This window comes from Lagopus leucura, unplaced genomic scaffold (assembly GCF_019238085.1).
Source record: "Lagopus leucura isolate 7727_CA_CO unplaced genomic scaffold, USGS_WTPT01 Super-Scaffold_100127, whole genome shotgun sequence".
NCBI lineage: Eukaryota > Metazoa > Chordata > Aves > Galliformes > Phasianidae > Lagopus > Lagopus leucura.
The window spans coordinates 106,480-133,573 of record NW_024962330.1 but is presented as its reverse complement, the minus strand read 5'-3'; the positions used below and the strand labels follow the sequence as shown (position 1 = coordinate 133,573).

Sequence of the window (27,094 nt, the reverse complement as noted above, 5' to 3'; positions counted from 1 at the left end):
CTGTGGCCAATGGGAAGAGGGGGCGGGCCGGGGCAACTCATTGGTTCCTCCAGGGTGGATGTGCGGTCGAACTGGCCAACAGGGGAGCGAGGGGGCGGGGCGAGGCCCCTGCTTTCCGTGAGTGACGGCGCCGTCAACAAATGGTAGAAGATGTGGTCGACCACTGAGGTCTCCCAACCGATGGGGTGATGGCGGGCCGGGCCTTCGCATTGAGCGACAAGCGTCTCTTTCAACGGGAAAGCAACAGCTGGGCGGTGCCCTGAGCGACGCTGTCTGTGGCCAATAGCTGTGCGGATCCGTGGTGGATGGGCATCCCGGCTTAGCCAATGGCATGAGGGAGGGGGCGGGGGGGCTCGATGAGCACAGCTTTCAGCCAATCAGCAGCAAGACTGCTCGTAGATTCGCCAATAGGCAGCTGGAAGGGCGTGATCACACTTTCAATGGCTGCCCCGTCCCCCAATGGGTACCCCGTCAGCGGGCGGATCCAGCCTCGACTCACTTCCCCCTCCTCCAATAGCGAGTGCGAGCGGCCGCGACCACCCACGACCGACAGCGCCAAGCACCAATGAGCGCTCCCGCGGCTACGAGCGACGTCCGGACGGTCCAATAGCGCCGCGGCGGGGGGCGGGCGTCAGCGTCCGGCGGCGCAGGGCGGGGGGCGCGGGCCAAGCAGGAAGTGCTGCGGAGAAGCGGTCGCCGCCGGAGGGTTGGGCCGCAGCCGGGCCCGCCGCCCGCTCAGCGCTCGGTGAGGCCGCGGCGGAGGCCGCTGGTGGGGGGCTGGGCCGGGCCGGGCCGGGGGAGGAGCTCTGGGCCCGGGGGAAGCCTGGGACCCAAGGGGGCCGCGATGGCCGCCGGGCGCTCGGCCCGTAGGGAGCGGCCACGCGCGGGGCCTCCGGTGCGGTGAGGGCGCGGGTTGCGGCGGCCGCCGCGCTCCGCTGCCGTTTGGGCTCCGGGTGCGCCCGCCCCGCCCGCAGCGGCGTAACGGCGGCTGATTTCTAACCCCCCCCCCCCCCCCGGCTTCCATCCCCCAGAGGAATTTCGGGCCGAGCGGCCGTTAATGGCCGCGATTCGCCGCGGGCGCCACTCGTTTCGCCGCCCTTCCCCTCGCGCATCGGGGAACTCCCAGCCATCCCCGGCGGCCTTCCCGGCCTCCCGCCCCCCTTCCCGAGCCCGCTGGGGGGCAGCTTCGCGTTCCCGCGTTCCCCAAAGCCCCGTGGGGGTGACGGAGGTCCCGCTGCGCTCGGGGGTCTTTGGGGCTCCCCCCGTTTCCCCAGGCGATGCGGCACATGAAGGCGTTGCGGCTCCGCGCGTTTCCCTCCGCGTTTCCAGGAACGGCCTCGGAAACCCCGAAGCTGATCCCGGGCTGGGGGTGGCGATGCTCAGCGCTGCGGCCCGCCAGGAATACGGGGGGGCTCCGACCTCACTGGGGAAACTGGGAGCGCTGGAGCCCACCGGGGCTGTCGGGCAGCTCTGCCCGTCGCTTTGGGCTCAGGCGGTGCCCGCTGCGGCCGTGGGGGATGTGGGACCGCTCTGTGGGCAGTCGCTGTCTCTGCAAATCCTTCTGGGGCCCCGCAGTGCTTCCCTATGGCCTTTCTGGCTTTGTTGCCGAGGTTTGGGCACGAGGGAGTGTGCTGTTTTGTTTTGAGCTCCGTTTTCCCCCTCTATTCTGTCCCTGAGTCCCTCCTGCCCTCATTTCCCGGCAGCTCCACACGACGCTGGGGAGCGGGCGGCCTTTGGGGGCTGCAGTTACATCCCCGCAATGAACTGCATTCAGAGAGCTTCTCCAGAGGGTCTGGCACTGCGTTGGGGTGGGGGGGGCTCGTTTATGGCAGCAGGTGCCTGAGCTGTGGGTCAAACCACCCGGTGTGGGCACAGCTGTGGTGCTGCAGAGCCCTTTGGGGAGCCCTGGGTGCCTGCAGAGCACCTGCTGGCGCTCAGAAGCTCCGGCTCTCAGCCTGGCCAAGTCGTCGAGGGTTCTGGATCTGCGCCGCCGCTGCTTTGTTTGGATCTCTCCTGCAGTCAGCAGATGGTGTGGGCTTAATTCTGGTGAACGGACAGCAGCGTAATCCCTGCAGCCGGGCTGCGGGGCCGGCTGCTCGTGGTGGTCAGGGTGGATCTGAGATGTGCTGGGGGGGGAAGGACACTGAGATCACGGTGGGGTTGGGGCTGGGGGCTGCATGGCCCTTCAACACAGCTGCGCTGGGATCCCGTGGTTCTGTGACCCGTAGGGTCCCCCACAACCCAACCATCCCTCAGCTCTGTGTTGTTCCAGACCCCCTGCAGCCCAACTGTGCTGTCATTCTGTGGCCCTGAAGGTCCCTCCCCAGCCCCCCATGCTGTCGTTCTTTGACTCCCTGCTGCGGTGCTGGGAATAACACACAGGAACGAAGCACTGTGTGAGAGATGTGGGGAGATGCAGTCCCACACCGCTGTGCCCACAGACTGAAGGCATCCAACATGCGGGAGCCGTACTCAGCATTAACCTCTGCTTCTCTTCCGAGCTGTTCTCCCCTCTGCAGCTCAGCTGAATCCCTTCTGCCTTTTAGATGAGCAAAACTAACGATAGCCTTGGAAATTAGCGAGGGCAGCTAATGAAGGTGGGCGCTCAGAACCCATCCAGCACCGGGTGGGAGAGGCGCTCCGGGGTGGGCAGGTGCAGGTGGGAACTGCGGCCTCGCTAAGGGCCAGCTTGTTAGGGTGGCACTGTGATCATTAGGATGTGGTGCTGGGGGGGTTGGAGGTGATGTCAGCTCCAGGGGCAGCACCTGTTGTGCTCTGACAGCTCACGGTGGGAGATGCACTGGGGAGGGAAACAGGAAAAGCAGCTTTAAAAGCAGCTGGCCCTGGAAGCAGCTGCTGCACCGCAGCTGTGCCGGTGCTGGGGCACAGCCACCCCCCCAAAATGCTCTGCCCCATAGCTGGGCTGCTCGCAGCGCTCTCCCTGGCAGATAGCAGCTCTCGAGGATAAAAATACCCCCTCTCTCCTCACCCCCCTCCCTCCCCCCTGGCGCTGCCTTTGTTTTGCCAAAGAAAAATAGTTATTTTGTGCTGAAAAAAGCTTGGCACTTGTGGTTTGAGCTCCCGAAATAAGCACATGCTGGCCAGGCGGGTCACAGTGCAGCCATGCTGTGTGGGGGCTTGGGATGCTCCTCCCAGTGAGGGGGGGTTTGGGGTCTGGGTTTCCCAGAACAGTCACCTATGGGGTAAGGGTGGGTCCTGTGGGGCCTGTGCTCTCAGCACAGCACACATAGGATGAGTCAGGGTGGGTGGCTCCAGCCTTGGGGCAGCCCCAGCTCTCAGTCTCTCCGGGGTGCAGGGATGCTCAGGGTGCTCGGAGCTGTCGGCCCTCCTGGCTGGGGATCAAACAATGGTGCACAGACAGAGCAGTGAAAGCAGAGGAGCACCCAGAGCCGCCCCAGGGCTTCGGGCCGGGGTTCAGAGTGAAGAGGCAGCAGGGTTTTGCATGGGGGAGGTGGATCCCCGTCTGCGTCCCTGCGGGGTTCTGTCGCATCTCGGGGAGCTCAGGACGGCGCGGTGACGCTTCGCCCAGTGCCGGCTGTGCTGCTGACGTTCCTCTCCTCCCTCTTTCCCAGACTCCGCCGTCGGCCCCACCATGGGTGACATGAAAACCCCGGATTTTGACGACCTCCTGGCAGCGTTCGACATCCCCGACATTGACACCAACGAGGCCATCCACTCGGGCCACGAGGAGGCTGAGGCTCACATCAAACCCGTTCCCAGTGAGCCGGGGCCGCCTGACCACGTCCTGCCCCACGCCGACATCACCGCTGTGAGCGTCATCGTGAAGAACACGGTGTGCCCCGAGCAGCTGGACGCGCTGGACGGGCGCAGTAAGGATGGGCACGGCCTCGGCTCCCGCCTGCTGCAGAACGGCTTCGGGGCGGCCGAGCTGCCCAGGTCCCCAGCCGCCAGGTCTGTGGAAGCCGTGGCGTCCTCCAATGGAGAGTGCTGGGTGAAGGAGAAAGGGCCCAAACCCCTGGATATCTTCTCGCATTTTAGCCCCGATCCCAATGACGACAACGCTGCCAACCTGATCGACAGAGCTCGCGAGTGCAAGCCGAAGGAGAAGTCCTTGGCCGTGCCCTCCCTCTCCCCGTCTCCCACCCCGTCGCTGGACTGCAAGGAGCCTGGGGGGCAGAGCGTGGAGGGCCTCGCCCCCACCTTCCCACAGCCCTTCGAGGGCAGCCAGGCTGGGGCTGGGAGCGGGCCGCCTCCCGCCGTGTCCTGCATCAAGAAAGAGGAGTCCGACTCCGAGGAGGCGGCGCACGAGGCCAACCCGAAGGTTCTGCCTGCTGCTCTGCAGGAGAATCCCCTGGAGCACCTCAAGTCCGTCACCGTGCGCTACTCCGCGGGAGATTCCCCCATCGCGTCCTGGCCCGGCTCTGAGCCCAGCCTGGGCGGCGGTGCCAGCAATCTGCCCGAGGTGAAGCGCTCGCCCAGCAGCCCCCGGGAGCCCTTCTTCAAGCCCTCCTCTCCCGTGGTGCAGAGCCCCAGAATCCCCGCTTCTCCAAAGCAGTTGGACGACATCGCCCTCAAGGAGGAGCGCGAAGCCCTGGAGAAGGTGATGGGAAGTCCGCAGAGCGTGTCCAGCGCCGAGGAGGGGGAGGAGGAGGAAGGCAACACCAACGATTCCCCTTCTTCCAATTCCTCGCGGCCGCTGAAGGTGCGGATCAAAACCATCAAGACCTCCTGTGGGAGCATCACCCGCACGGTGACGCGCGTCTCGTCGGACTCAGAGCCCAGCTCCGCCAGGGGCTCGGCTGAGCAGAGCTCTGAGGATGCTGCTCTGGAGGCGGAGAAGGAGGATGGCGTCGCGCTGGAGGCGTCCCGGGACAAGATGGATCTCTCCAGCCCCTTGAAAGCCATTGAGGGGCCCAAGATCGTCAGCGTCCAACTCGGCAACGGCACCAAGATCAAAGGCACCGTGCTGCCCGTCTCCACCATCCAGAGCGCCAGCAGCGCCATGCTGATCGCGGCCAGCGTGGCGCAGCAGAAGTCCGTGGTGCTGCCGGCCAAGGCGGGCAAAGCCGTCACCAAGAACATCATCAACCTGGTGCCGCAGGCGCTGCCCAAGGCCGACACGAGGACCAATGCCAGCCCTGTCACGCAGACCACCACCATCACCACCACGGCCAACCAGAAGCTGAACGGCACCACGGTGGTGATGGTGCAGCCGCAGAAGCCGTCCCCGACCGTCGCGGGCACCGTCATTTCCCGGAGCCAATCCAGCCTGGTGGAGGCCTTCAACAAGATCCTCAACAGCAAGAACCTGCTGCCCACCTACAAACCCAACCTGAGCCCCCCGGCCGACGCCAGCTTGGCGCTGCCGCCCTTCGGGTACCGCTGCCTGGAGTGCGGCGACTCCTTCGCCCTGGAGAAGAGTTTGGCTCGCCACTACGACCGGCGCAGCATGCGCATTGAGGTGACCTGCAACCACTGCACCAAACGCCTCGTCTTTTTCAACAAGTGCAGCCTGCTGCTGCACGCCCGCGAGCACAAGGACAAGGGGCTGGTGATGCAGTGCTCCCACCTGGTCATGAGGCCCATCGCCTTGGACCAGATGATCGGGCAGCCGGACATCACCCCACTGGTCTCCGTGGCCTCCTTCCCTGCCGGCAAAGTGGCCGGCGTGACTCAGGATGCTCTGAGTGCAGCCAACGGGGCCCCAGAGCTCCCCATCCTGCCCCTGAGCAGCAGCGGCTCGGAGCAGAGCAACTACAGCTGCTTCAGGTGCCTGGAGTGCAAGGAGCAGTGCAAGGACAAGGCCGGGCTGGCCGCGCACTTCCAGCAGGCAGTGGCCACAGGCACCACCAGCAGCACGGTACGTCGGCCCTCCTGCAGGGGTTGGAAGTGCCTGGAGAGCCGTCGTGGGGCTCTGTGGGGCAGCCCCTGGGGCAACTCCTGGGGCTCCGTGGGGTAACCCATAGGGCTCCGTGAGGCAACACTTGGAACTCCATGGAGCAACTCTTGGGACACCTTTGGGGCTCTGTGGGGCAGTTCTTGGAGCAACTCTTGGGGCCCCATGAGTGAACACCCGGAGCTCCATAGGGCACCCTTAGGGCTCCATGGGGCAATGGCTGGAGTGACACTGTACACTTCCTAGGGCAACCCATGGAGCCTTTCTGTCCCCACCGAGGAGGGCAGGGGACAACTGGGGGGTTGAACGCTCCTTGTTCCTGCCTGGGGACGGAGCAGGGAGGGCCGCCCTGTCCCCTCAGACCTGGGGATGCCAGCAGGATAATTCCCAGAGCTCTGAGCACTGGGACGTGAGCTCACATTCACTGTGGAGTTGCTGGCAGAGCAAAATCTATCAGCAGACTTCACTGTGCCCAGGAGGCAGAGCCCTCCCAGAGCAGCACTGCCTGCCGGCAGCATCCCCTGCCCTTCCTCGTCCTCCTCCCTTTTCCCTTCCTTTCCCCCTTCTCCTTCCTTTTAGGGTCTGGTTGACTCCTCTGCCCCCCCAGGTCTGCACCACATGCCCCATGATCATGTCCAACCGCTGCAGCTTCAGCGCCCATCAGCGGATGCACAAGAACCGCCCGCCCCACGTCTGCCCCGAGTGTGGGGGGAATTTCCTGCTGGCCAACTTCGAGACCCACCTGAAGGAGTCCTGCCTGCACTTCTCCCGCAGAGTGGGATACAGGTGTGGGGCACCGGGACGGGTGGGGGTCTGAGGGGTCTGGGCAGGGGCACTGAGGTGGGCGGGGGTCCGCGGTGGGTTTTGCTGTGGGCTTTGGGCAGAACTCCACATCCCACTGCCCCTCACCCCCCATCCTCGTGGGATCCTCCCTCCCCACACATCCCCCAATGTGACCATCCCTCGGCACAGCACAAGAACCCCACGGCCTGTGCAGCTCCTGGAGCACTCGGCGCCCCCACCGTGGGGACGGGTGGCTCCAAGGTGGACCCTTCCCAGAGCCAGTTTGGACGCTGGCGCTGAGTGCCCCCTCCTCACCCCCTGCCCCCCCAGGTGCCCCAGCTGTGCCGTGGTGTTCGGCGGCGTCAACTCCATCAAATCACACATCCAGACGTCGCACTGCGAGGTGTTCCATAAGTGCCCCATCTGCCCTATGGCCTTCAAGTCTGCGCCCAGCGCCCACGCGCACGTCTACACGCAGCACCCCGGCTTTGGCAACCAGCAGTCCAAGTGAGCGCCCCTCCAGCGCGTCCCCCCCGCAGGGCAGCACGCGGCTCCTGCTGGGCCCACGCCGCTCCTCCGGCCCCTCTGAACTCTTCCTGCTCCCAACAGGATGATCTATAAGTGTGCCATGTGTGACACGGTGTTCACCCACAAGCCGCTGCTCTCCTCCCACTTTGACCAACATCTGCTCAACCAGCGGGTCAGCGTCTTCAAGTGCCCCGACTGCCCGCTGCTCTTTGCGCAGAAGCGCACCATGCTGGAGCACCTCAAGGTACCGCCGGGGCACAGACTGCTGGATGGGCCAGGGGGGGAAGGGGCTCCGTGCTGCAGCTCCGCCCCATGGGTGCCATGTTCCCAAAGTCCCCGTGTTCCCAGCGTTCCCACACCCTTTCCCATGCTGCTGCTGCTATCTGGAACCTGGGGCCGCGCGGTGGCTGTGGGTTCCCCCATCACGAAGGCCACGTGCAGGGGGGCGACCGCCATCACACCTCTGCTTTGCAGAACACCCATCAGCCCGCAAAGCCACGGGAGGAGCCGGTCAAGAAGGCGGCGGTGCTGCTCACCCCGAAGCAGGAGCCCATGGAAACCCCCGTCCCCAAAATCTCCGACGAATCCTCGTCCTCCACGGAGGAGGACGACCCCCCCAGCTCCCCGGAGCTGCGCAAGGCCAAGCGCAGCCGCTTCCAGCGCAAAGCGACCAGCAAATCCAAGGGCAGCGGCTGGACCTGCGGCGTCTGCCACTCGTGGTTCCCCGAGCGCGACGAATACGTGTCCCACATGAAGAAGGACCACGGGAAGGTGAGGGGCCGTGGGGCCACGGGGGGGGAGGGGAGCGCTGTGCAGTACCCCCACCTCTGTGTCTCCCGCAGTCGGTGAAGAAGTTCCCGTGCCACCTGTGCGAGCGCTCCTTCTGCTCCGCTCCCAGCCTGCGCAGACATGTCCGCGTCAACCACGAAGGGATCAAACGCGTCTACCCGTGCCGGTACCGCCTGTGGGGGCTCTGCTCTGCGGGGGGGAGTTGGGCATGGGGGTCCCCTGCGTGTCCTGGAAGGAGGGGGGGGGGGGGGGGGGCGCCGCCCTCCGGGGGCATCGGGGGCATCAGGGTTATGTCCGATGGGGGCAGTGGGTGAGCGCTGCCCCTCCCCCCCGCGCCCCACAGGTTCTGCACGGAGGGCAAACGGACCTTCAGCAGCCGCCTCATCCTGGAGAAGCACATCCAGGTGCGGCACGGCATCAAGGTGACCGACCAGACCAAGAGCCAGGAGGTGATCATCGCGCGCATCGGGGCCGGCGCCGTGCAGGTATGGCTGCTCCCAGGGATCGGGGCTGATGTGGGGCCTCTCCGTGAGCCCAGGCTGTGTCAGTTTGTGCCCCCCACGTCCTGCGGGGTGGGAGGGGCCCTGAGTGCCCTCTGCACAGCTGTGGGATCTGCTCTGTGGGTCCATGAGCTGTGTATGCGAGCTGCGAGCTCTATGGGTATATGGGTATGGGAACAGCCCCAGGCTGTGGGATGGGAGTGGGGAGGGGGTGGAGAGGGGGGAGGGCCAGATGAGGGGCGGTGCGTGGGATCCCGGGGGCGGGTTCTGGAGGGGCTCCGCTCCCGCGCCCCATTCCGCCTCTGTCGGAGCACAGGGGCTCTGCTGGAGCTGCCCCCCAACGCCCCCGTGGCTGCAGGTGCCCGGCCGCAAGCGGAAGCTCTCGTCGGACGATGGGGACTCGTGCAGCGAGGAGCCCGACAGCACCACCCCCCCCTCCAAGAACCCCAAAGGCGACCGCAAGGCTCCCTTCCGCTGCCGCAAGTGCGGGTACCTCGCCAGCAGCGCCGCCGACTTCCAGGAGCACATCCCGCAGCACCGGACTGACGAGAGCTCCCACCAGTGCCGCGAGTGCGGGCTCTGCTTCACCTCCCAGGTGTCCCTCAACCGCCATCGCTTCATCACCCACAAGAAGAAGAAGGGGGCGGGGGAGGCGGAGGAGCCGGGCCCCCGCAGCCCCCTGGAAGGAGCTCCACACGCGGCTGACGGCGCGCTGTCCTGCACCGTCTGCGGCCGCAGCTTCGACAGCCAGCTGAACCTCAAGACGCATTTCCGCACGCACGGCATGGCCTTCATTCGTGCGCGGCAGAACGCCAGCCCTGAGAACTGAGAGCTGCCCGGCGCCTTCTGGCTCTACAGAACCCGCGTGGGGGCAGACGGAGCCCCGGAACCCCTTCCTCCACCTCCGGGGCAGTGCGGCGCCGTGGGGCGAATGGAGGCACTGCGAGGGGAGCTCTGCGCCGTCCCGCCTCCGAACCATCGGCCGCCCTGGGCTGCGAGCAGCGGAGCTGCGCTGCGGTTCGGTGCAGGAGGAGGTGGGGGCGCAGGCCCGGACCGCCCCCCCCGTGCGGAAGCACCACGCCGGCACTCAGGGCTGCAGCGCCGGGAGGCAGGGAGCGACAGCCGCCAGCACCGCACTGCAGCCCCGCATCCCCAGCAGCGCTGCCCGCATTTGCCGGCTCTGCAGGGAGCTCCGGAGCCGCGCAGCACGGGGAGACCTGAGCAAATCATCACCGCTAGATCCACCTCTTCAGAGTTCGCTCTCTTTTCTTTCCTTCCCTTAACACTTCCCACGGCTGGGAGAAGCGCCCTCCCATCGCTGCAGAGACGCTGCAGCCGCCGCTCGGCCCTCCAGCTGCTCGTGGGGCGCTGGGGGCTCCCCGCACCCCCAGACCCGCGGCCGGGGTCCTCGAGGGACAGAACAGAACCCCCGGCGCCGCAGGGTCGGTGCAGCCATCGCCCCGGCGTGGATCTCTGCTCACAGTGTACAGTTGTACCATAAACACTAAAAGCGACGAGAAAAGAAAGACGAGAAGAACTACTGTTGTGATTTGGGTTTGTTTTTTTTGTTTTGTTTTTATTATTTTCAGGGGGTGGGTTTTTTTTTTGTTTGTTTTTGGGGGGGTTTGTTGTTGTTGTTTTGTTTGTGGGGGTTGGGGATGGGCGGCCTCAGCTCCTCCAAAACGAATCCTTAACAAACGCTTGGGAAAAGAGAAGGGAAGCGTTGAGCTGCTCCTCCGGCGCTGTGCTGGCAGTGGCCGCCAGGCGCCGGGGGCTGCGGAGCAGAATTGAAAACGTTCCCCCCACCTTTAGAAGGAAACGACCCCAAACAGCACCGCGACCCCCAACCATCGCGCCGTCAGCCCCCATCGTTGCACTGTGATCCCGAATCGTCGCGCCGCGATCCCCAATCATTGCTCCGTGATCCCAAATCGCACTGTGGGGTTTTCCAGCACTTCAGTGCCTTCGGATGGATTTCTGTAAGCGTGTGGGGCTGGGGGGGGGCGAGCGCCGTGTGTGGGGTTGTGATTCCGCTTCAGTAACGCTACGGGCACTGCAGAGGCTCTCAGGTATCCTTTATTCTTGTAGTCATAACGCGATTAAACTTCTAGTGGTTTAACCCCTTCGGTGCCTCTGTTCCTTCCGTGGCCCCGGGGGGCTCCTAGCACGCGGCTGCCCCCGGCCCGGTCCCAAAACGAGGCGATGCTGCCCCAAAACAGAGCTCGGTGCCCCCCCCCCAAGTGGGTCTGCATACCCCAAAAGGGGGCTGGGTACCCCAAAGCAGGGCACAGTGCCCCAAAGCAGAGCTGAGCGCCTCCCAAGGAGTCCCCCCTGCTCTAAGCCCTCTTTCGCCCCAGCAGTGAGGGTCCCTCGTGAGGTCTGTGGTGCAATGGGGGCATTTCCCCACCGTGCGGCCGTGGGAACACAACGCTGCGATACAAGAATGGTTGGGTGGGTTTGAGCTTCTGTTGGTTTTGGTTTTTTAATGCGAAATAATCACCGTGACAAATAATTAGTGCTGAAAGAACAGAGGGGGATGGAGGGGGGGGACGGCCCTACAAACATGGGGGATTGGGGCAGTGGGGCTGTAAGGGAGCAACTGTGGGTCAGCAGCACTGCCCCCATATAGAGCAGGAATCCCCATTTCCTTCACTCCTTCAGGGAGTTCAGTGCTGCCTGGACCCCATCCCACTGCTGCTGTGGGGCCAGATGGTCTGGGGGGGCAAAGCAGCCACCGACGTTATTGTGGGAGGGGGGAGAAACACTTCACAGTCCCCAAAGGGGGGAACAGAGTCCAAAAAAAACCCAACCACACAAAAAACTGGGAAGGAGAGTGAGGGGGTGGGGGGCCCAGGTGGGCATCGGCCCCAGCGGGACCCCAGGGTGAGGGGCTGCAGTGGGAGCGCAGGATGGGGCCATCGAGAGGGGGAACCAAAGGAAGGGGCCTACAGGGACCCCCACAGGAGCTGCGTGGGGGCACATGCAGGGATGGGGCTGTTGGGATTCACCTCCACGCAGCACTGCTGGCACTCACTGGTGGGGGTCAGACCCATTCACCCCCCCGACCCCATCAGTGTTTTTTGGGAGCGCTCCCCACTGCCCTGCAGCCCTCTGCAGCCCCCCAGCCCCACAGGGACAGTGCAGCCCACGCCTCCCACACGCCCCGTGTGCCCATTTTCACTCCCATTTGCACAAGGAGGGATTTTTCCGCTCCGTTTTGTGTTCTTATTCTTAGGAGTCCCTCAACACAGAAGAAAAAGACCCCCAGAGCAGAAGGGCCGTCCCCAGGAAGGGGTCCCACGTCCCTGCAGGGGGGCTGCGCTCACATGATGCCGTTGGTGAGGTACTGGAAGCCGTCGTACAGTTTGGTGGTGATGGAGCGCATGCTGCCGTCCACCATCTGCTCCACCAGCAGCTGCAGCTGCTCCTCCGTCATGTTCATGTGGAAGCGCTCCTTCAGGTTGCGGATGGTGCTGGAGCCGTGGAAGCAGGGGAGCTGCGAGCCTGGGGGCGACAGGAGGCTGATGGGGGGGAACCCCGCAGGGCTCCACTGAGGGCACAGGGGGGGATCTGCTCTGCGCTCAGCCTGCAGGGCCGTGCCACTGACGTGGGGACGGGGCTGGGCTCCGTGAGGCTGGCGATCAGCAGGACAGCCCCGGGGCAGCCCCCCCCCTCACCTTGCTGCATGATCTCCACGATCTGCACCACTTTATCCATGTGCTTCCGTGCAGCGATCAGCCCCTGCAGCATCAGCATCTTGTAGTAGTTGAACATGTCCCCGTCTGGGCCCCCCATCACCTGCAGGGCAGAACGCAGTGAGCGGAGGGCAGGGAGCAGCGCTGCTGGGGCAGAGCGATGGCACAGAACACTGGGATCATGGGGGAATTTCACAGTGCCCGAGAATGGCTTGGGTTGGAAGGGACCTTTAGAGGCCACCCGGTCCCACCCCACCAAGGTGGACAGGGATAAAGTCCCTTCAGCCCGAACCGTTCCTATGGTTCCACGGTTCTGAGGTTGATCTTTCAGGATCTTTGCAGCCCAACCATCCTGCGGTTCTGTGGGTGATCGTCAAGGTCACAGAACGACAGGATTGTCTGCACTGGAAACCATTAAAGGTCATCTCATCCCCTGCAGTGAACGGGGATCCCGCAGCTCCATCAGCACTCAGCCCATCAGTTTGACCACGGGGGTCTCCACAGGGTCGTGCCATTTGACCACTACCAGTGAACCCACGCTGCACAGAGCTCCATCTGGAGCCGGTTTACACTTGCAGCTGTCAGCCCTTGGGAGCATCGCTCACTCACATCCACGAACTCCGTGGTGAGTTTGAAGGCAGACGTCTCGAAGCCGAGGTTCCTGGGGGAGCTGGAAAGGATGAACCCGAAGTCGATGTGGATGATGTGTCCGTCTGCATCCAGCAGGATGTTCCCGTTGTGCCTGAGCGGGAGGGGAAAGGCTCCGTGAAACTCTGCATGCTCAGAGCGGGGCAGGCGCTGCCACCTCCGCTCCCAAATTCGCCCTCTGTGCACAGAGCGAATCCCAGGGTACGGCACCGACAGCACCGTCACCCCACGGCGTTGGCCTCAGCCCCCCACGGCGTCCCTGCACCCCTGCTCACTGCGGGACCCACCTGTCCTTGACCTGCAGCAGGTAGCACACCAGGCAGTAGCCGGCGCAGCTCTGCACAAAGTTCCTCTGTGCCGTCAGGAAGGACTCGGTGTTGTAGCTGCCGTGCTCCTGCAGGAAGTAATCCAGCAGCGACAGCAGGGATTGCTTCTTGATTTGGTGGATGGAAACGGCGTTCACCACCGGCTCAATCATGCCGCTGTCGGCGGAGATGACGAGGATTTTGTATGGCTTGATCCAGAGCGGGACGCGCTCCTGCTCCCAGATGGACTGCGAGGAAAGAGGGAAAACCTCAGCACTGCAGCCGGGGGGGGAAGGAGGGCCTCCCATGGCCCCATCCATCCCTCCTCACCTGCAGCTGCTTGAGGACCTGGAAGGCGAGCAGCTCCTGCCGCAGGTCGTCTCCACACTTCACGATGACGGAGAGGAGGCGCCAGGAGGGGAGGTGTCCATATGGGGACCCTTCCCTGATCCGCCTGCGGGAGAAACGTGAAGTCAGGGTGGGAGGGGGCAGTGAGGTGCTCTGGTGGGGGTGTGGGGGAAAGGAGAGCCTTCACCCCACTGGGACTGCAGCAAAATGAGCTCCGGGCCACTTCTGATGGCCAACGAGCCTCAGCCAACCTCAGGGTGAGCTCCCCTGTGCCACAGGGCATCATGGAGAGGAGTGGAAAGGAAGGAGCTCCTGAATCCCCCCAGAAAACGCCCACATCTGTGCAGTGGAGACTGGACATACGATTCCAAGGCCAGGAACACAAAGGATTTATTTTGGGGCTGGGCCAAAACGCCCTGACACAGCAGGAGCCTATAAATACCCGCAAAGCCCCTCCGAGCTCTGCCCAAGGACAGCAAATCAGAGGGATTTTCTCCCTCCTGCTCTTCTGCTCCCACGCACCAGGTCTGGAGTCGGCTGCAGGCTCAGGAGGATCGATCTCACATCACCACGTGCCCCCCCCCACGCAGACCCCCACCCTACCTGACTTTCTCCTGCCACGGCTCCTTGAGGGCGACAGCGGATGGGTCCTCGGGGTCCCTCCTGAAGGAGGTGGGGGTGTGAGCCAGCTGCTCCGAGAGCCGCCGCCTGCGGGACAGAGCGGGGTGGGGGTCAGCAGCACAGCGCCTTCATGCGACCCCCACAGCCCCTCAAAGGCTCAAAGGGCTTTGGAGGGGTCCCACGCTGGGACCTCACCTGATGTCCCCGGCAGCGATGAACACCGGCTCGCGGCTCTCCTGGCTGGTGATGCTGTCCACAGAGAACTGGGAGATGTTGTCACAGCTGTTGGTGTGGATTTCTGGCAGCTGGGAGGGGAGGGGGCTGCTGTTAGTGCCTGTGTGACCTCGGGACAGCAACCCACAGAGCCACAGAGTGCTTTGGGATGGAAGGGGCCCTTAAAGGCCGTCTGGCCCCACCCTCATGATGAGCATGGACAAGGTCCCTTTGACCCAAACTACTTGTATGGCTCTGAGGCTGACCTTCAAAGACTCTTCCAACCCAACCATCCCATGGTTCTGTGGACCATTAAGGTCACAGAATCACAGAACAGTTTGGGTCGGAAGGGACCCTGAAAGGGCATTTCATCCAACTCCCCTGCGACAAACACGGACGCCCACAGCTCCATCAGAGCTCACGGCCCACCAGCCTGACCACAGGGGGCTGCAAGGAGTGGGGCGCCACCTCTCTGGGCAATCTGCGCCACCTGCGCCACTACCCCTAGGTCCTTTCAGCAGGGCTGCGCTCCATCCTTCCGTTCCACCCTGCAGTCACAGCAGAGGCCGTGGTGACCCACACCCTGCACTGGCTCTGCCGACCCTCAGGCAGTTCTCCTGGCCGCATGGCGGGGTCTCTCTGGATGGCACACAGATGGGAAGGACGGGAGCCCTGCCCGCAGCACGGCCTCACCTCCACCTGCAGCTCCACGATGTCGTCCACAGACCACGCCTCGTCGTCGTTGTCGTAGTTGGGGACGGTGGTGAAGCTGCTGGTCCTCTGCTCGGCCGTGATCCCGCACTCGGGGAGGTTCTCGGCGGACCGCGTGCTCCGGATGCGGTTCTCAGGGATCCTGGCTGGGACATTCGCCGTGTCGAAATTGTCACATTCAAGCACTTCCACGTAGATTAAATAGGGCGCCTGGGGGAAGCAAAGCGGCGTTACGGGGCGGCGGGAGCACAGAGCCGCCCTCGGCCTCACGGGGCGAAGGCAGAGCAGAGCGGGGCGTTTTGGAGAAGAAACCCGCGCTGCCTGGCTCACCTTGTCCTTGGAGTTCAGCACCACCGCCTGCGTGTGCGGCACCCGGACCACGTGGTGCTCGAAGCCGGCCGTGGGCAGCCAGGCGCGCGCGGGCAGCTTGTGGTTGAGCAGCGACAGCTCGGAGATGAGCCGCTGCGTCTTCTGCTCTTTGGTGGGCAGCGTGGCCAGGCGCTTCCCGATGGCCATCAGGGATTTGATGAACTCCCGCTCGGGAGCGAGCCTGACGGGCTGCGGGGGGAAGGAGGGCGCGGCGTGAGCGGGCGGCGGGCTGGGGGCGCTGCTCGCTCCGCCGGCGGCTCCGAGCCCGGGACGGGCTCCGGAGGGAACGCGGCTCTGCCCACCCCTGCCTCCCGTACGGGGCCACCCCGACGCCTCCCCCTCCCACCGCGCAGCTGGAACCCCCTCCTGGAGCCCAGCGATCCCCACGTCCACCCCACAGCTCCGGGGTCCCACGCGGCTCGGCTCTGAGCCCCCTCGGTTTCTCAGCCCCGATCGTTTGGCACAGAGCGAAGTGCAGCTTTGCGGCCCCGCAGGTGAAGGGCTCCCTTTGAAAGACAAACTTCCCAATCGGCACAAGGAGCGATGAACGGCTGATGTTTTGCCACGAGAAATGCAGGATCAAACTCGCACACGTGCTCACTGCACAACCATGCAGGAAATGCACATGCAACAAGCTACAGGGCGTGAGAGAAGGCAGCAAAATGGAAAACGGCGGAGAGCAGAAGAAAGGAATGGTGAAAGAGGAGCAGCACCGTTTGTTCCCTTTGGGAGGGGAAGTGGGAGTGCGGTGTAGTCCACGTCCAAAACCCCCCAGCCGGGGCTCAGCCCAGCGCTGCCCAAGGTCGCAGCACTTCCACAGCCTGCGGGGCCACCTGCTCCACCGGATCCCATTTCTGCACAGAGCAGATGCTCTGCTCCTTCCAGCACCGCTTCCCTTCCTCTCCCACCGCTCTGCTACGGAACGTCTGCACTCCAGGCTGCACAACTGGGGGTTGGGGTTGCGCCCACCCCGCGGGTCCCATTTGGGACCAGGCTGCGCTCCCCGCTGCCGTCGTGCAAAGCCCTCCCCGTCCAGGCTGGGACCAATCCGTGCAGCTCCAGCAGAGGCCCATCTGCTTCCCCAGCACTCCCAGCCCTGCTCCTCCCACAGCACCGTCCCCCAGTGCCGGAGCACCGCACCGCCCCCCGCCCCCCCCTCCCCCCTACGCCATTCACGTTCTGCTTGGAAACCTTCCGCTCTCAGCTCATCCGACCACGAACACGTGGCCAAGGCCGGCCTTCCCCAACCCCTCTGCTCCGAGCGCATCCCCAGCTCAGCACTATTTGGCATTAATGGGATTGAGATGTGGCTCTTCCCCCGGTCCTCCAAATGCAGCTGCCAGCCCAAGATGTTGCATCCTGTGAGCCCGCCGCCCCCCTCATGTGTTGAGGATGAGCCGACCAGCTGTGGTCCCCCATCCTTCCCCATTCATAAATTTGGGATAAACACTTGCAAAGAGCCCAGGTGGCCGCACTTCTGCTTGAGATAAAGCAGCAGGGCTTGCACAGCCTGGAAGGAAAGCTTTCCTGGCCGCGGGTGCTCCTGCTATTGGCCACGGCCACCCAGGGCTGCAGGGCTGGCACCATCCCAACCCTGAAAAGCAAAGGGAGGGCAGACACAGTGCTATCAGCCCACCCCCCACCTCCCTCCCAGCCTCTCACGAGGACTCCTCACCTCCTGCTGTGCCTCAAAACGCAGAGATGGAGGAGATCCCATGGATCTCTGAGGTTGGAAAAGACCGCCAAGCTCATCACGGCCAGCCATCACCCACCCCAACCCCCCTGCCCACTCACAGGGTCACTGAGGTTGGAGAAGATCCCTCAGGACATCACATCCAACCCAACCCATCCCCCCCATGCCCACCATCCATGCCCCTAAATAGGAGCACAGAGCCATTAGGGTTGGAAAAGACCTCCAGGACGACCCAGTGCATCCCCACTCACCCCACGCTGCCCAACCGCAGCACCAGTGAGGTTGGAACAGATCGTTCAGATCCCAACTCATCACCCCAGCCCCCCCCCACGTCCCCAAGTGCCACATCTCTGCCATTCTGCATGTGATGACCTCCCCCCTCCACTTCCAACGCACCTCTGCTCTTCTGGAGCAGAAATATTTCCTAATATCCAACCTGGAAACAAAGCCCCAAAGAGGAGAGCCCACGTCTGAGCAGGGCTGGGGGGCACAGCTCTGCTGCAGGTTTTCCTCCTGCTCTCAGCAAAGAGGAACACAAGGAGCTGGGAGGGGATGGGAGCCCATGTGAGGTGCCGGGTCCCCCCCAGCCCCTTCCCCCCCCACCCAATCCCAACCCTGAGGGCTGCAGGTCTGTGAGGCACCGCATGCTGCTGCCCAGGGCAATGGATTTGATCATGGACTACATCTTGGGATCCCACTGTAAATCCCAACCAAGGAACGCAGGGAGGAGGAGGATGGTGTGAATGAGAAAGATGCAATTGGCTCGGAACTGAAAGAAGGCTCACAGCAAAAGGAGGCTCTGCTGGAGGTGCTGGGGTCGATCAACAGCCCAGAGTGCAACGCAAAGAGGGGAGGAAACGATCCGTGAAAGAAGCAAATGAAACCCCGGCTGGCAGAGGACAAATTCAAGGAAAACAGCATTTCCTCTTTGTCTGCTAACGCTGCGGCGCCAAGGGCAGCGCGTGGCGGGGCAGGACTCACAGCTCAGCAGGAGGGGAGCCCACAGCCCCACGGCTGGGCCCACTTTGTTTGGAGCAGCCAGGTCCAACCCCCGGTCTAGGTTTGTTTGATGCCCAAACAGGCAGAAAGCCTTTGGTGCCACGCTGGGGGCAGCGGTTATGAGGGGTCTGGAGGGGGTGGGGGGCAGAGGAAATGCTGCTGTAGGACGGAGGGCCCAGGAGCAGAACAAAACCACTTACGGAACAGAATGAGTTATCAAGGCTTTCCGTACTCGAGGAGAGCTCCTGGGAAATGGATGGAAGGGGTTTTGGTGGCTGTTTTTGGGTGGTGGCAGCGCGGTCAGAGAGAGGAAGGAGGGGGAGGAGGAGAAAAAGCAGTAGTTTAGCTCCAGGTTCATCACCGTCACTTTGCATTTCTTTCATTTTGCTTGGCCCCCCATTGCATCACTGCTGCCTTCCACTCCAGGCTCCAAACCCCAGGGCTGGCATCCAGAAAAGCCAACACAAACCAACAGAACAACCAACATGGTTTCCCCTTCCTCGTCCTTCCAAGCTCTCCTCCACCCTCTGCTCCCCACACTCTGCCCCACATCCATTCATTGCATACAAAAAGAGGTGATGGCGGTGCTTCTCCCCCCCCCCTACTCTCAGTGATGGGTTTTAATGTTCTCCTCCCAAAAAGGAACAAACAGATCGTTGTGAGCGCATTAATTACAGGGAAATGCTAATTCCATCAGGCTTAATCTCACCGTAAGCAATAACAGTGTTCAAATTAATAGCTTCCTTGTGACTGCAAACAACCCTACAACGGTGCTGAGCCCCAGCAAGGCTCATGGAGGGAAAAAAACGTCAGAATTTGTTGGCAAATGGAGCACCGAAAACACAACCTGCACGGTGGGGCTGCCAGGTGCCTCCCATCGGAGGTTTGGAGGCACTGAGGTGGAAGCTGTCGGCTCCTGGCGTTAATTTGGGACACGGAGCCCAAAAAGCGTTTGAAAACAGAGCTCGGTGCAGCTCAGCCCACAGCACCTTCACTTCCACAAACCCCCTGCAGAGGACCTTCGTGCCGATGGAGAAACCAAGCAACGAACCCTCCTGGTTGCCATGGATGGCAACAGTCTGCGTCTTAAAAAAACGAAAGCGAAAGGAAGCTCAGGAGCCCGGCGCCACCAGCTGCGCACTGCGGGTTTCACCTCCAAGACAAACAAGCAGGGCAGCCAAAGTTGGATCACAGACCCTACGGCTGCTGCTGCCACCACGGACACGGGACCGACGTCCCAAAGCCAAAAGGACAGCGCAGGAAAGATGATGGAGAAAGGAAGCCAAGGCCCCGAGCTCTGGAGGGCCCAGCAGTAAGGCTCGCGGCGTTGCAGCGTTAACCCTGCTGTGGGTTCCCGTCCCCAGAGGGAAGCTGCGGGGCAACCAAGGAGCTCTGCTGGGAAAGGAGCTCCACCAGAGGGGGCGCTTCCAGCAGCACCGCCAAAGGCGCCGCTCCAGGGGCAAAAGGCCGCAGCCCACAGCCGCGTGGTGCCAGAGAGGCGTTCAAAGGGGATCCGCGGGCAGGGAGGAGCAAGCGGAGGGAGCGCAGCCTCCGAGCAACGCTTCCCATTCCGAGCGACGGGCGAATCGGAGCAGAAATGCCGACGCAGACAGCTTTGCACGCAGCTTTGCACACAAACCCGGCTGCTGATGTGGCTGCTAAAAAGAAAAACAAACAAAAAAAGCCCCGCAAAGCCCCGCTCAGCCCCAGCGCCGCGCGAGAGCTCTGCTCCTCCAACACGGCGACCTGCAGCAGCCCCAGCCCCGCTGGCACCGGAGGAGCTCCCTCCCGCAGCCAACCCAGATTCTTAACCGGTTATTCAATTAGCAGCTTCCTAATGAACGTTTTTCCCCTCCGCTCGCCTCGTGGAACCGGTTGAGCCGAGCGCCGTTCACACGCCGCGCCCCGCCTGCAGGCACTGCAGCTCTGGGCTGGGGGAGCTCCAGAGCGCTGCATCCCCAGCCCCTGCACGCGGCATCCCCTCCCACTGCCCACCGCCCAGCTCTTACCAGCGCTCCTCTGCCCATTAACTCAGCTCGGGTTACGGCAGCTCATCTCCCTTGGGCTCTCAGGTTCCCCAGTGGAAAAATCAGCATCAAAGCATTCGGACACTGATCTCAGACGCGGGGTTTGGGGGTCCTGCACAGGGCCGGGGGGGGCTCGGTGGTCCCTGCGGGTCCCTTCCGATTGGGGACGTTCTGTGAGGTCCCCACTGACGGCTTCTGCCTCCTCTACCTTTGTGTTAATTGAAAAGCAGCAAAGGAAAAGAAATTCGCAGCATCAGAACCAGAGCACGAAATGGTGCTGCAGATGGGAGCTGGCAGAGACTGAGAACCACAGCACAAACGCGTCACAAAACCTCTCCTGCTGCTGTGGTTATGCAGTGTGAAGCGAACACAGAGACCTCAGCAGAGGGAACTGTTTGTTAGAAACAAATCGCTGCAGCTGTGAGCAGCCGTGGGGAAAGGAAGAGCGGATCCCAGAGGCTGCACCATGGAGCCACGGGGACCCAGAGGTGTGAAATGGGGGACAGAAGAGATGCAATACCGATGGGAGATGAGGGACTGCATGCAGTCACAGAAGGGTCTGAAGGCATCAAGTGTGGCCGAGGTGCTGTGGTTCATTTGGCTCAGGGAAGATGGAGAACAACGAAGCGCTGGTCCTGCTGTGACCCTGCCTGCTGGTGCTCCGGACTGAAGGAAACCCCTTGCAGGTGGAAGCAACCCCACATTTGCTGGAATTCACACCAGGGATCAGCCCTAAGATACACACGCAGACAGGCCTGGCCCGGAGCTCAGCCCCGGCAGCAGGCTGAGCGGTGGGACGGCAGCACACAGAGCAGCACTGCTCAGCACAAGGCCGGGGTGTTCAGAGATCAGGGAAGCTCTGACAGCACCTCAACCGTCCCCACTGCTGCACAGCACTTAAACAGCCTGTGTGGCCATGAGATCGAAACGTGTTTCAAAGCAACACTGCCAAGAGAAACCATTCTCCGAGCTGCTTTCATCCATCATTTATGAAAAGCTTCGGTTCCCATTTCTCAGGCAGCTGCAGTCAGTGTGAGCACAGGACCTCGGCACGTCCTGCCTCCCACAGCCACTGCTTTACAACCACGAAGGGGAAAGATGGGGACGATCAATTTGCTCAGCCAGCCCCAAACGCCTCGTGCCCGGAGCTGGGGGGGTTTCAGCCTGGCCTCAATGAGACAAAGCACTTCCAGCCCTCTGACCGAAGCTCTGCAGCCCTGTAACCTTCATATCCATTTCCAAACACACCAACCCCGAGTTTCGTGCAGGCAACGAAAGCACGTGGCCCCTGCAGTGACTGACAACAGAGGGAATCTCAGACGAGGCAGGGAAGCCAAGAAATCCTCCACTGTTGCAAAAGCACCACAAGATCCCTGTGTCCAGACAGGGAGGGCGGCTGCCAGCACCAGCAGCCCAGGAAGGGGCAGCCTGGGATGGGGTCCGTGTGCCCCACAGATGGGGAAAGGCCACATCAGCCCCACCAGCCATCACCAGCCTGTTTTGAACGGGGCAACCACCACGGCCCGTCCATCAGCACAGCTCAGAGCCCTCAGCTGCCCAGAGCCTGTCCAGCATTGCCAAGCCCCAGCCGGCTGCAACAAGGAGGAAATCAGATTTCCAACAGCAATCAAAACAAAGACATCAGCTTGGCTGCTGAGTGGAGTGGGAGCTCAGCAGCGTAGGAAGCAGCTCACTCTCCCCATCCAGCTCTCTGCCTTATCTGAGAAGCCATCACACATCCTCCCTTCCCGTTGCACCAGGAAAATTCCCCCTTTGGAGCCTCTGCTTCCTTGAACGAACGCAGAGGAGCGGCACTCCCACACCCACAAAGCGCCTCCAGATACAGCAGCGTCTTCTCAACCCACGGAAATGAAATTTAAGAGGAACTCTGCCTGCACATCCCACCCTGATGAACCCCACGGAGAGCTCAGCAGGGCAGGGATGAGCCTGGTGAGCTGCAGGGCTGGGGAGGTGAAGCATTTGGGGCCGAGGGGCCGCAGGGAGCCCAAACTGACCCAGGTGGGCACCCAGACCCCTGCTGTCGCCAGAGCCAGACTCTCCTTCACATGAATGTTAACAGAGGAATCACAACTCCATCGCAGCAAGCAGGACCAAAATCCCTCAGCAGAGGAGCTGCGGGATGAGGACCAACGGCTCAAGCACGTCCCTACGGGCGCCACCCCCCAGGCCGAGTTCTGGGGAGCCCCAACATTACCTCCTCCTCGCTCTCCACTTTGGGGTTGCTGGCTGTGCGCTTCAGATTGCTGCTCAGGCTGATGGTCACCGTGGCGTCCGACTTGGACCTCTGGTGAGTCCTTTTGGAAGGGGACAGCCCCACGTCGGGCGCCGGGCTCAGCGAAGGCAGCTCCCTCTTCCTGTGAGCTGGCTTCAACTCGTCCGAGAGGATGAGCTTCCGCAGCTTGGTCCCTCGGGAGTGCCGCTGGGTGGAGATGTGCATGTCGGACGAGTAGGCGCCCAGCAGCAGCGCACACTGCAGGGAGAAGTTGATGCTCTGCCGGCAGCGGTGCACGATGTAGGGCTTGATGGCGTCCCCCACATCCTCGTCCATGTGAATGTACATATTGAGCAGCTGCGGCAGGTAGAAGTCCACGTCCTCGTTCCTAAAGCAGAACAACCTATTCCCAATGTAAGCCTGCACGCCGGGTTCCTTTGAATTGTACAGGTATGAAATGGCCATGGAGATATCAAAGAGTTTGGATTCAAAGAGCCGCAGGAGCCAGGACTGCTTCGCCGAGTTGTTCTTCTGCCGCTTCCGGGCCGTCCTCACCGTGTTGGCCGTGGTCTCATCCTCCTCCTCCTGGATCCTGGAGGCCGTGCTGGGCAGATCGTCCAAGCAGCGGATCTCACAGCCCTCCACCAGCTCCCCGTTGGCCAGATCCCCAGCAGCCCGCAGGCCGCGCTCCGCCTCGCCGCCATCGCCCGCATCGGTCGGGCTGTCCGAGGAGACGCCGTGCATCAGCTTCACCTTCTCCAGGACCTCCTCGCAGGCCTTCTTGGCCACCTCGGGGTCGATGACTGCCAGCTCCCCGACACCCTCGGTGATGACGCTGAGGGCCGCCCCGTTGCCCTGCGGCACGCAGCCGGGCTCCACGCCGCTCCCTCGCGCTGGGTCTGTGATGGAGTCTCCCATAGCAGTGGTGGACCTGCACCTTTCAGAGCTGGAAAAAATAAGGAAAAGAGACAAAAAAATGTGGTTAGGGATGCAGCTTCCACTGCGCAGGATGGAGCTCCCAGGGTGAGGGTCCTGCCCAAGAGCTGAGAGGAGCACTGGGGCAAACCGACAGCCTCCGTTGGTGCAGGACGTGCCCATGGAGGCAGCCAGTGGGTTCTGAGGGTCTTCCTGGTGCCCACCCAGGCTGGAGAGAGCTGTGTGCATCTCTGAGCCACGACACCAAATCTCTGTTACCATGACAATAAAAAAACCCGAGCAAGCCAAAAAGAGAAAGAGAAGGGGAAAGGAAGAACCAGGGTGCTCGGCAGGCAGTGAAGGGACCCCGCAGTGCTGGAGGCCGTCCTGCTCACCCTGCTCCACTGCTGCCCTTCAGCTTCCAGCAGGATCAACACCAAAGGGAAAAGCTCCCGAGTGCCCAACCCGCACTGCCAGGGCAGCAACGAAGCGTTTTATTGCTGCAAGGTCCCTGCTCTCAAAGTCCAGGCACTAAAGCCTGGATGACACATCCTCGCCAATCGTTAGTGCTTAAAGACGATTTAAAAGCGAGATAAACGAGGGACTGAGCGCACCTCCTGGTTTCCTATCTTGATAACAAGAGCAGCGGGGCATCCCTGCAGAAAACCAGCCAGAATGATGGCAATGCCAAGAGAAGCAGCCTGCTAACACTGCCATAACATCCCCACAGCTCACAGCCTGCAGGAGAGCACGGAGCACTGCAAGCTGATTGATGATTCCCTCCTGCTTTCCCCATTCAGCACAGTGGGAAAAATGAGAGCCTTTGGAGGAGCTGCTCAATGAAATATTTACTGCTTCCATGCGACCCTCGGCCCAGCTGTGCTCCAGAAATTGCACCAGGAGGATCCTGCAACGAGGTAATTCCCCGCTAATGGAATGACCTTGTGTTATCTGATTACTTCTGCAGGCGATTACAGCGGAGCAGCATAAGCCCTGAGGAGGAGCACAGGGACGCCCCACAGAAATCCAGCAGAGACCCAGCACCGCGGCGCCGCTCCCAACAGCTCTGTCCCAACCCCATTCCCTCCGCTGTCCCATCGCCCCAAGGCAGTGGGAGAATCCTGCCCTCGGTTCCCCTCCTGCAGTCACCGTTTCCCATGCCACCACCCAGCGCCTGAGCCGGGAGCACCGGCGGCTTTACGCCGCGTCCCACTGGGCGCACGAGGCACCAGAGGCACCAGGACGGTGGGTGGGGGTGAGGGCCGGGCTGATGACAGCACAGCACCAGCCCCGACAGGCCAGCCCCGAGCCGGGGTGCGTGCCAACTTCCTCCTCCTGTCCCCAAAGCGCAGCAGCAGGGTAAAGGAACCCGACCAAAGTTCAGCAGTCGGAATCGATATGAATGGCATCTTTCACAGCAGCACGACACCGCATTTTCCTCTGTGCCTGCCATTCCCTTCGGTCCAAATCCCGCATGCCTCGAATAGTTGTGGTCATTAGATCCTAAAGACCCGGCAAGCACAAGGAAGTTGTTCTTCCTTCTTGGTGAGGCCGTGAAAACCCAAACAACCCAATTTTTAAATTAGCACCACTCAGGCAAAAGGGAGAACCCACAGCACAGTGCAGGAAGGATCTGAGAAACCTCCTTTGGAGAAGGAAAGAGCAGGGAAGAAAGGAGTCCCAGGAGAGCTGTGCTCTTGGGGTGACCCAAAGCAACCCGTCCTTGGGGTCAGAGCTCAGCGCAGCAGGCGCTGTGCTCCCAGGTGGGCTCCTGGGGGGCTCCTGCCCGCACAGAGGGACACACGGGCAGCCACGTCCCAACACCCAGAGTGAAACTGTCAGCACTGTCACTGCCTGCAGTCAGACAGCCCCGTCCTGCGGGAGTCCCCACGCTGCTCCTGGGCACTGTTTGTGCAGCAGTGCTGGGCACTCAACCTGCCCAGCGCTCACGGCAAAGGCAGGACCGGATTCAAAGCACTGCAGCCCACTGACATCACTTCTCTCCACCATTTCCAGGTGACCACACTTCAAAACAGTCACTACAACCACAGCCCCGATTCCCAAATCCTTTCCTACGTCAACCAGGAGTGCAAGGTTTGCTCCTCCACCGCGCACGCAGCCTTGCGCCCAAGGAGACGCAGCTGGGCAGAGATCTGCAAATGCTGAGTGGGTTAAACTTGGATTAAAGCACTGCACACAGCCCACAAATCCACCCCAGGGCTGCAGGGTTACCTCTGTGCTTTGCAATCAGTTCTCTGCGCTTCGGGTTCGCTCCTCGGCCTCCCTGCACCATCCCAGCTCCATCACAGACACGTGTCCCAAAATCCCCATGGAGGGAATTCACCTCTCTGCATTTTTCTGGGGCTCACGTCACCGTTTGCTCAACGTGTTCCAATGTGCTGCATCCCTCCCCAATCTCCCCCATTCCAAACGGGTCTCACCAGGGAGGAAAAGCCCCATCGGCTCCGCACAACAAAGCGACGCAGCCTGGAGAACAGGCTGAGCCCAGTTCTGTGGCTCATCCTCCACCCACAGCCGCAGCAGGCCAAGTTTCTCTCTGGTGGAACTGTGCTGAAGTCAGTGATTAAACACAAAATAAAAGGAAGCTCCTATGAGCACAGAAGCAGTCGAGGCAGCAGCATCAGTGCAGCTCCTTCGAGAAGGGACAAAAGCAAAGGGAGCTCGACTGGAGCGGAGCTGTGCCTGCACAGGAAAGCCAAGTCTCTCTCCTGCCTGACTTGAATAAGAAATATTGGCCCTGGCAAAGCACCAGGAGCGCGGGATGAAGTCTCACCAAGACATCTGGTCTCTATTACGCCGCGGTACTTTTTGTTTTGCTCAGAGCTGATGGCCCTCCACATCTCACTGTGCCTTCGGGAGGGTTTGGAGAGAGGCAGAGCAGCTCTGCGCTCCCTGCGGTGCCAGCGAGCTGAAGGGCTGGGGAAACTGAGGCATGAGGTGCCAGGATCCACTCAGCTCACAGCAGCACTCCGCACCAAAGCGGCAGCAAACAGATCCCTCTGGGGAGGCTGCTTCCTCTTTCAGGCCTGAAATCCCCTTCCCAGAGCCCCAGCACCGCTGTGGACACACTGCCAACCAAGCTTTGCTCGCAGCTGAAGCAAATTCAGCCCTCACGCAGCACACGTGGCTCACCCTGCATTACAAATAACAGCCCTACGGCCACAGTGGGAGCCCCCTCCTCCCTGTGATCACAGCTGCCTTGGACCTGAGCATTAATCACAGAACTGCAGGGCTGGGAAGGGAGCACTGGGGATCCTCACAGCCAGCCCTGCTGCCAACACATCTGCTCGCATGGGGTGATAGGATGGAGTGGAAGGGTCCTCAAAGATCACAGAACAGTGGGACCACAGCTCGGCTGGGCTGGAAGGTCCTCAAAGATCACAGAACCACGGGAGCACAGCACGGCTGGGTCCTTACGGAGCTCAGGCCGGCAGTGCTGAAGGGACCCCACAGCCCCGGCCGCCCCATTTCCTCCCCACGGCCTCCCGACCCCCCCCGCCCCACCTGCAGCGCTGCGGACCCGCGGGGCGGCGGTGCGGAGCTCCGGGGCGGCCGCGCGGGGCTCCCGGGGCGGCTCATCCTGAGCCGAACGCTCTCGGTGCTCCGGGAAAGGGCCCCGAACCGAACGATTCGGCCTCCGCGGCGCTCTCCGGAGCCGCTTGGGTCGGGGAAGCGGCGCTGGGCCCGGCGGAAGGCGGCGGCGGAGGCAGCGCAGGCCCCGGCGGCCCGGGCTGCCCGCGGCGCCGCCTGACGGGACGGGACGGGGCGGGGCCGGGCGGGGCGGGACAAAAGCACACAGCGCCCCCTGCCGGCCCGGA

General features: G+C 62.4%; 2 protein-coding genes across 4 annotated transcripts; one reads left to right on the top strand and one right to left on the bottom strand.

The window, feature by feature from the left end:
• The first annotated feature begins 693 nt into the window (after positions 1-693).
• ZNF687 (zinc finger protein 687) lies at positions 694-10,602 on the top strand. Of its 2 annotated transcripts, none has more exons than XM_042887929.1 (9): positions 694-745; positions 3,594-5,842; positions 6,486-6,664; positions 6,992-7,168; positions 7,271-7,433; positions 7,664-7,960; positions 8,032-8,144; positions 8,322-8,463; positions 8,837-10,602. In XM_042887929.1, the coding sequence occupies exons 2-9, from the start codon at positions 3,614-3,616 to the stop codon at positions 9,305-9,307; spliced, it is 3,771 nt and encodes a 1,256-aa protein (XP_042743863.1). In that variant the 5' UTR covers positions 694-745; positions 3,594-3,613; the 3' UTR covers positions 9,308-10,602. The 2 variants fall into 2 exon arrangements, with proteins under 2 accessions (XP_042743863.1, XP_042743864.1); XM_042887930.1 differs by lacking the exon at positions 694-745 and adding an exon at positions 2,221-2,597.
• Positions 10,603-10,946: 344 nt separating this feature from the next.
• Positions 10,947-26,943, bottom strand: PI4KB (phosphatidylinositol 4-kinase beta). 2 transcript variants are annotated; one of them, XM_042887931.1, is made up of 12 exons: positions 26,781-26,943; positions 22,323-23,286; positions 18,281-18,325; positions 15,350-15,577; positions 15,002-15,229; positions 14,291-14,400; positions 14,078-14,182; positions 13,457-13,580; positions 13,109-13,374; positions 12,783-12,915; positions 12,156-12,276; positions 10,947-11,982 (listed from the first exon to the last, which is right to left on the bottom strand). In XM_042887931.1, exons 2-12 carry the CDS (start codon positions 23,256-23,258, stop codon positions 11,801-11,803), a joined length of 2,478 nt encoding a protein of 825 aa, XP_042743865.1. In that variant the 5' UTR covers positions 23,259-23,286; positions 26,781-26,943; the 3' UTR covers positions 10,947-11,800. The 2 variants fall into 2 exon arrangements, with proteins under 2 accessions (XP_042743865.1, XP_042743866.1); XM_042887932.1 differs by lacking the exon at positions 18,281-18,325 and having other exon boundaries at positions 26,781-26,942.
• Positions 26,944-27,094: the final 151 nt, after the last annotated feature.

Bases quoted from the DNA above. Each gene is read 5' to 3' on its own strand.
- PI4KB (XM_042887931.1), bottom strand. From the start codon at position 23,258: ATGGGAGACTCCATCACAGACCCAGCGCGAGGGAGCGGCGTGGAGCCC. The intron at 15,578-18,280 runs GTAAGTGGTTTT...TTCCCCCCGCAG, and splicing joins TTGATAACTCATTCTGTTCC to CCCGTCAGGCTCGCTCCCGA. The intron at 14,401-15,001 runs GTGAGGCCGTGC...CTCCCCTCCCAG, and splicing joins TCGTGGAGCTGCAGGTGGAG to CTGCCAGAAATCCACACCAA.
- ZNF687 (XM_042887929.1), top strand. From the start codon at position 3,614: ATGGGTGACATGAAAACCCCGGATTTTGACGACCTCCTGGCAGCGTTC. The intron at 6,665-6,991 runs GTGTGGGGCACC...CTGCCCCCCCAG, and splicing joins TCCCGCAGAGTGGGATACAG to GTGCCCCAGCTGTGCCGTGG. The intron at 7,169-7,270 runs GTGAGCGCCCCT...TGCTCCCAACAG, and splicing joins TTTGGCAACCAGCAGTCCAA to GATGATCTATAAGTGTGCCA.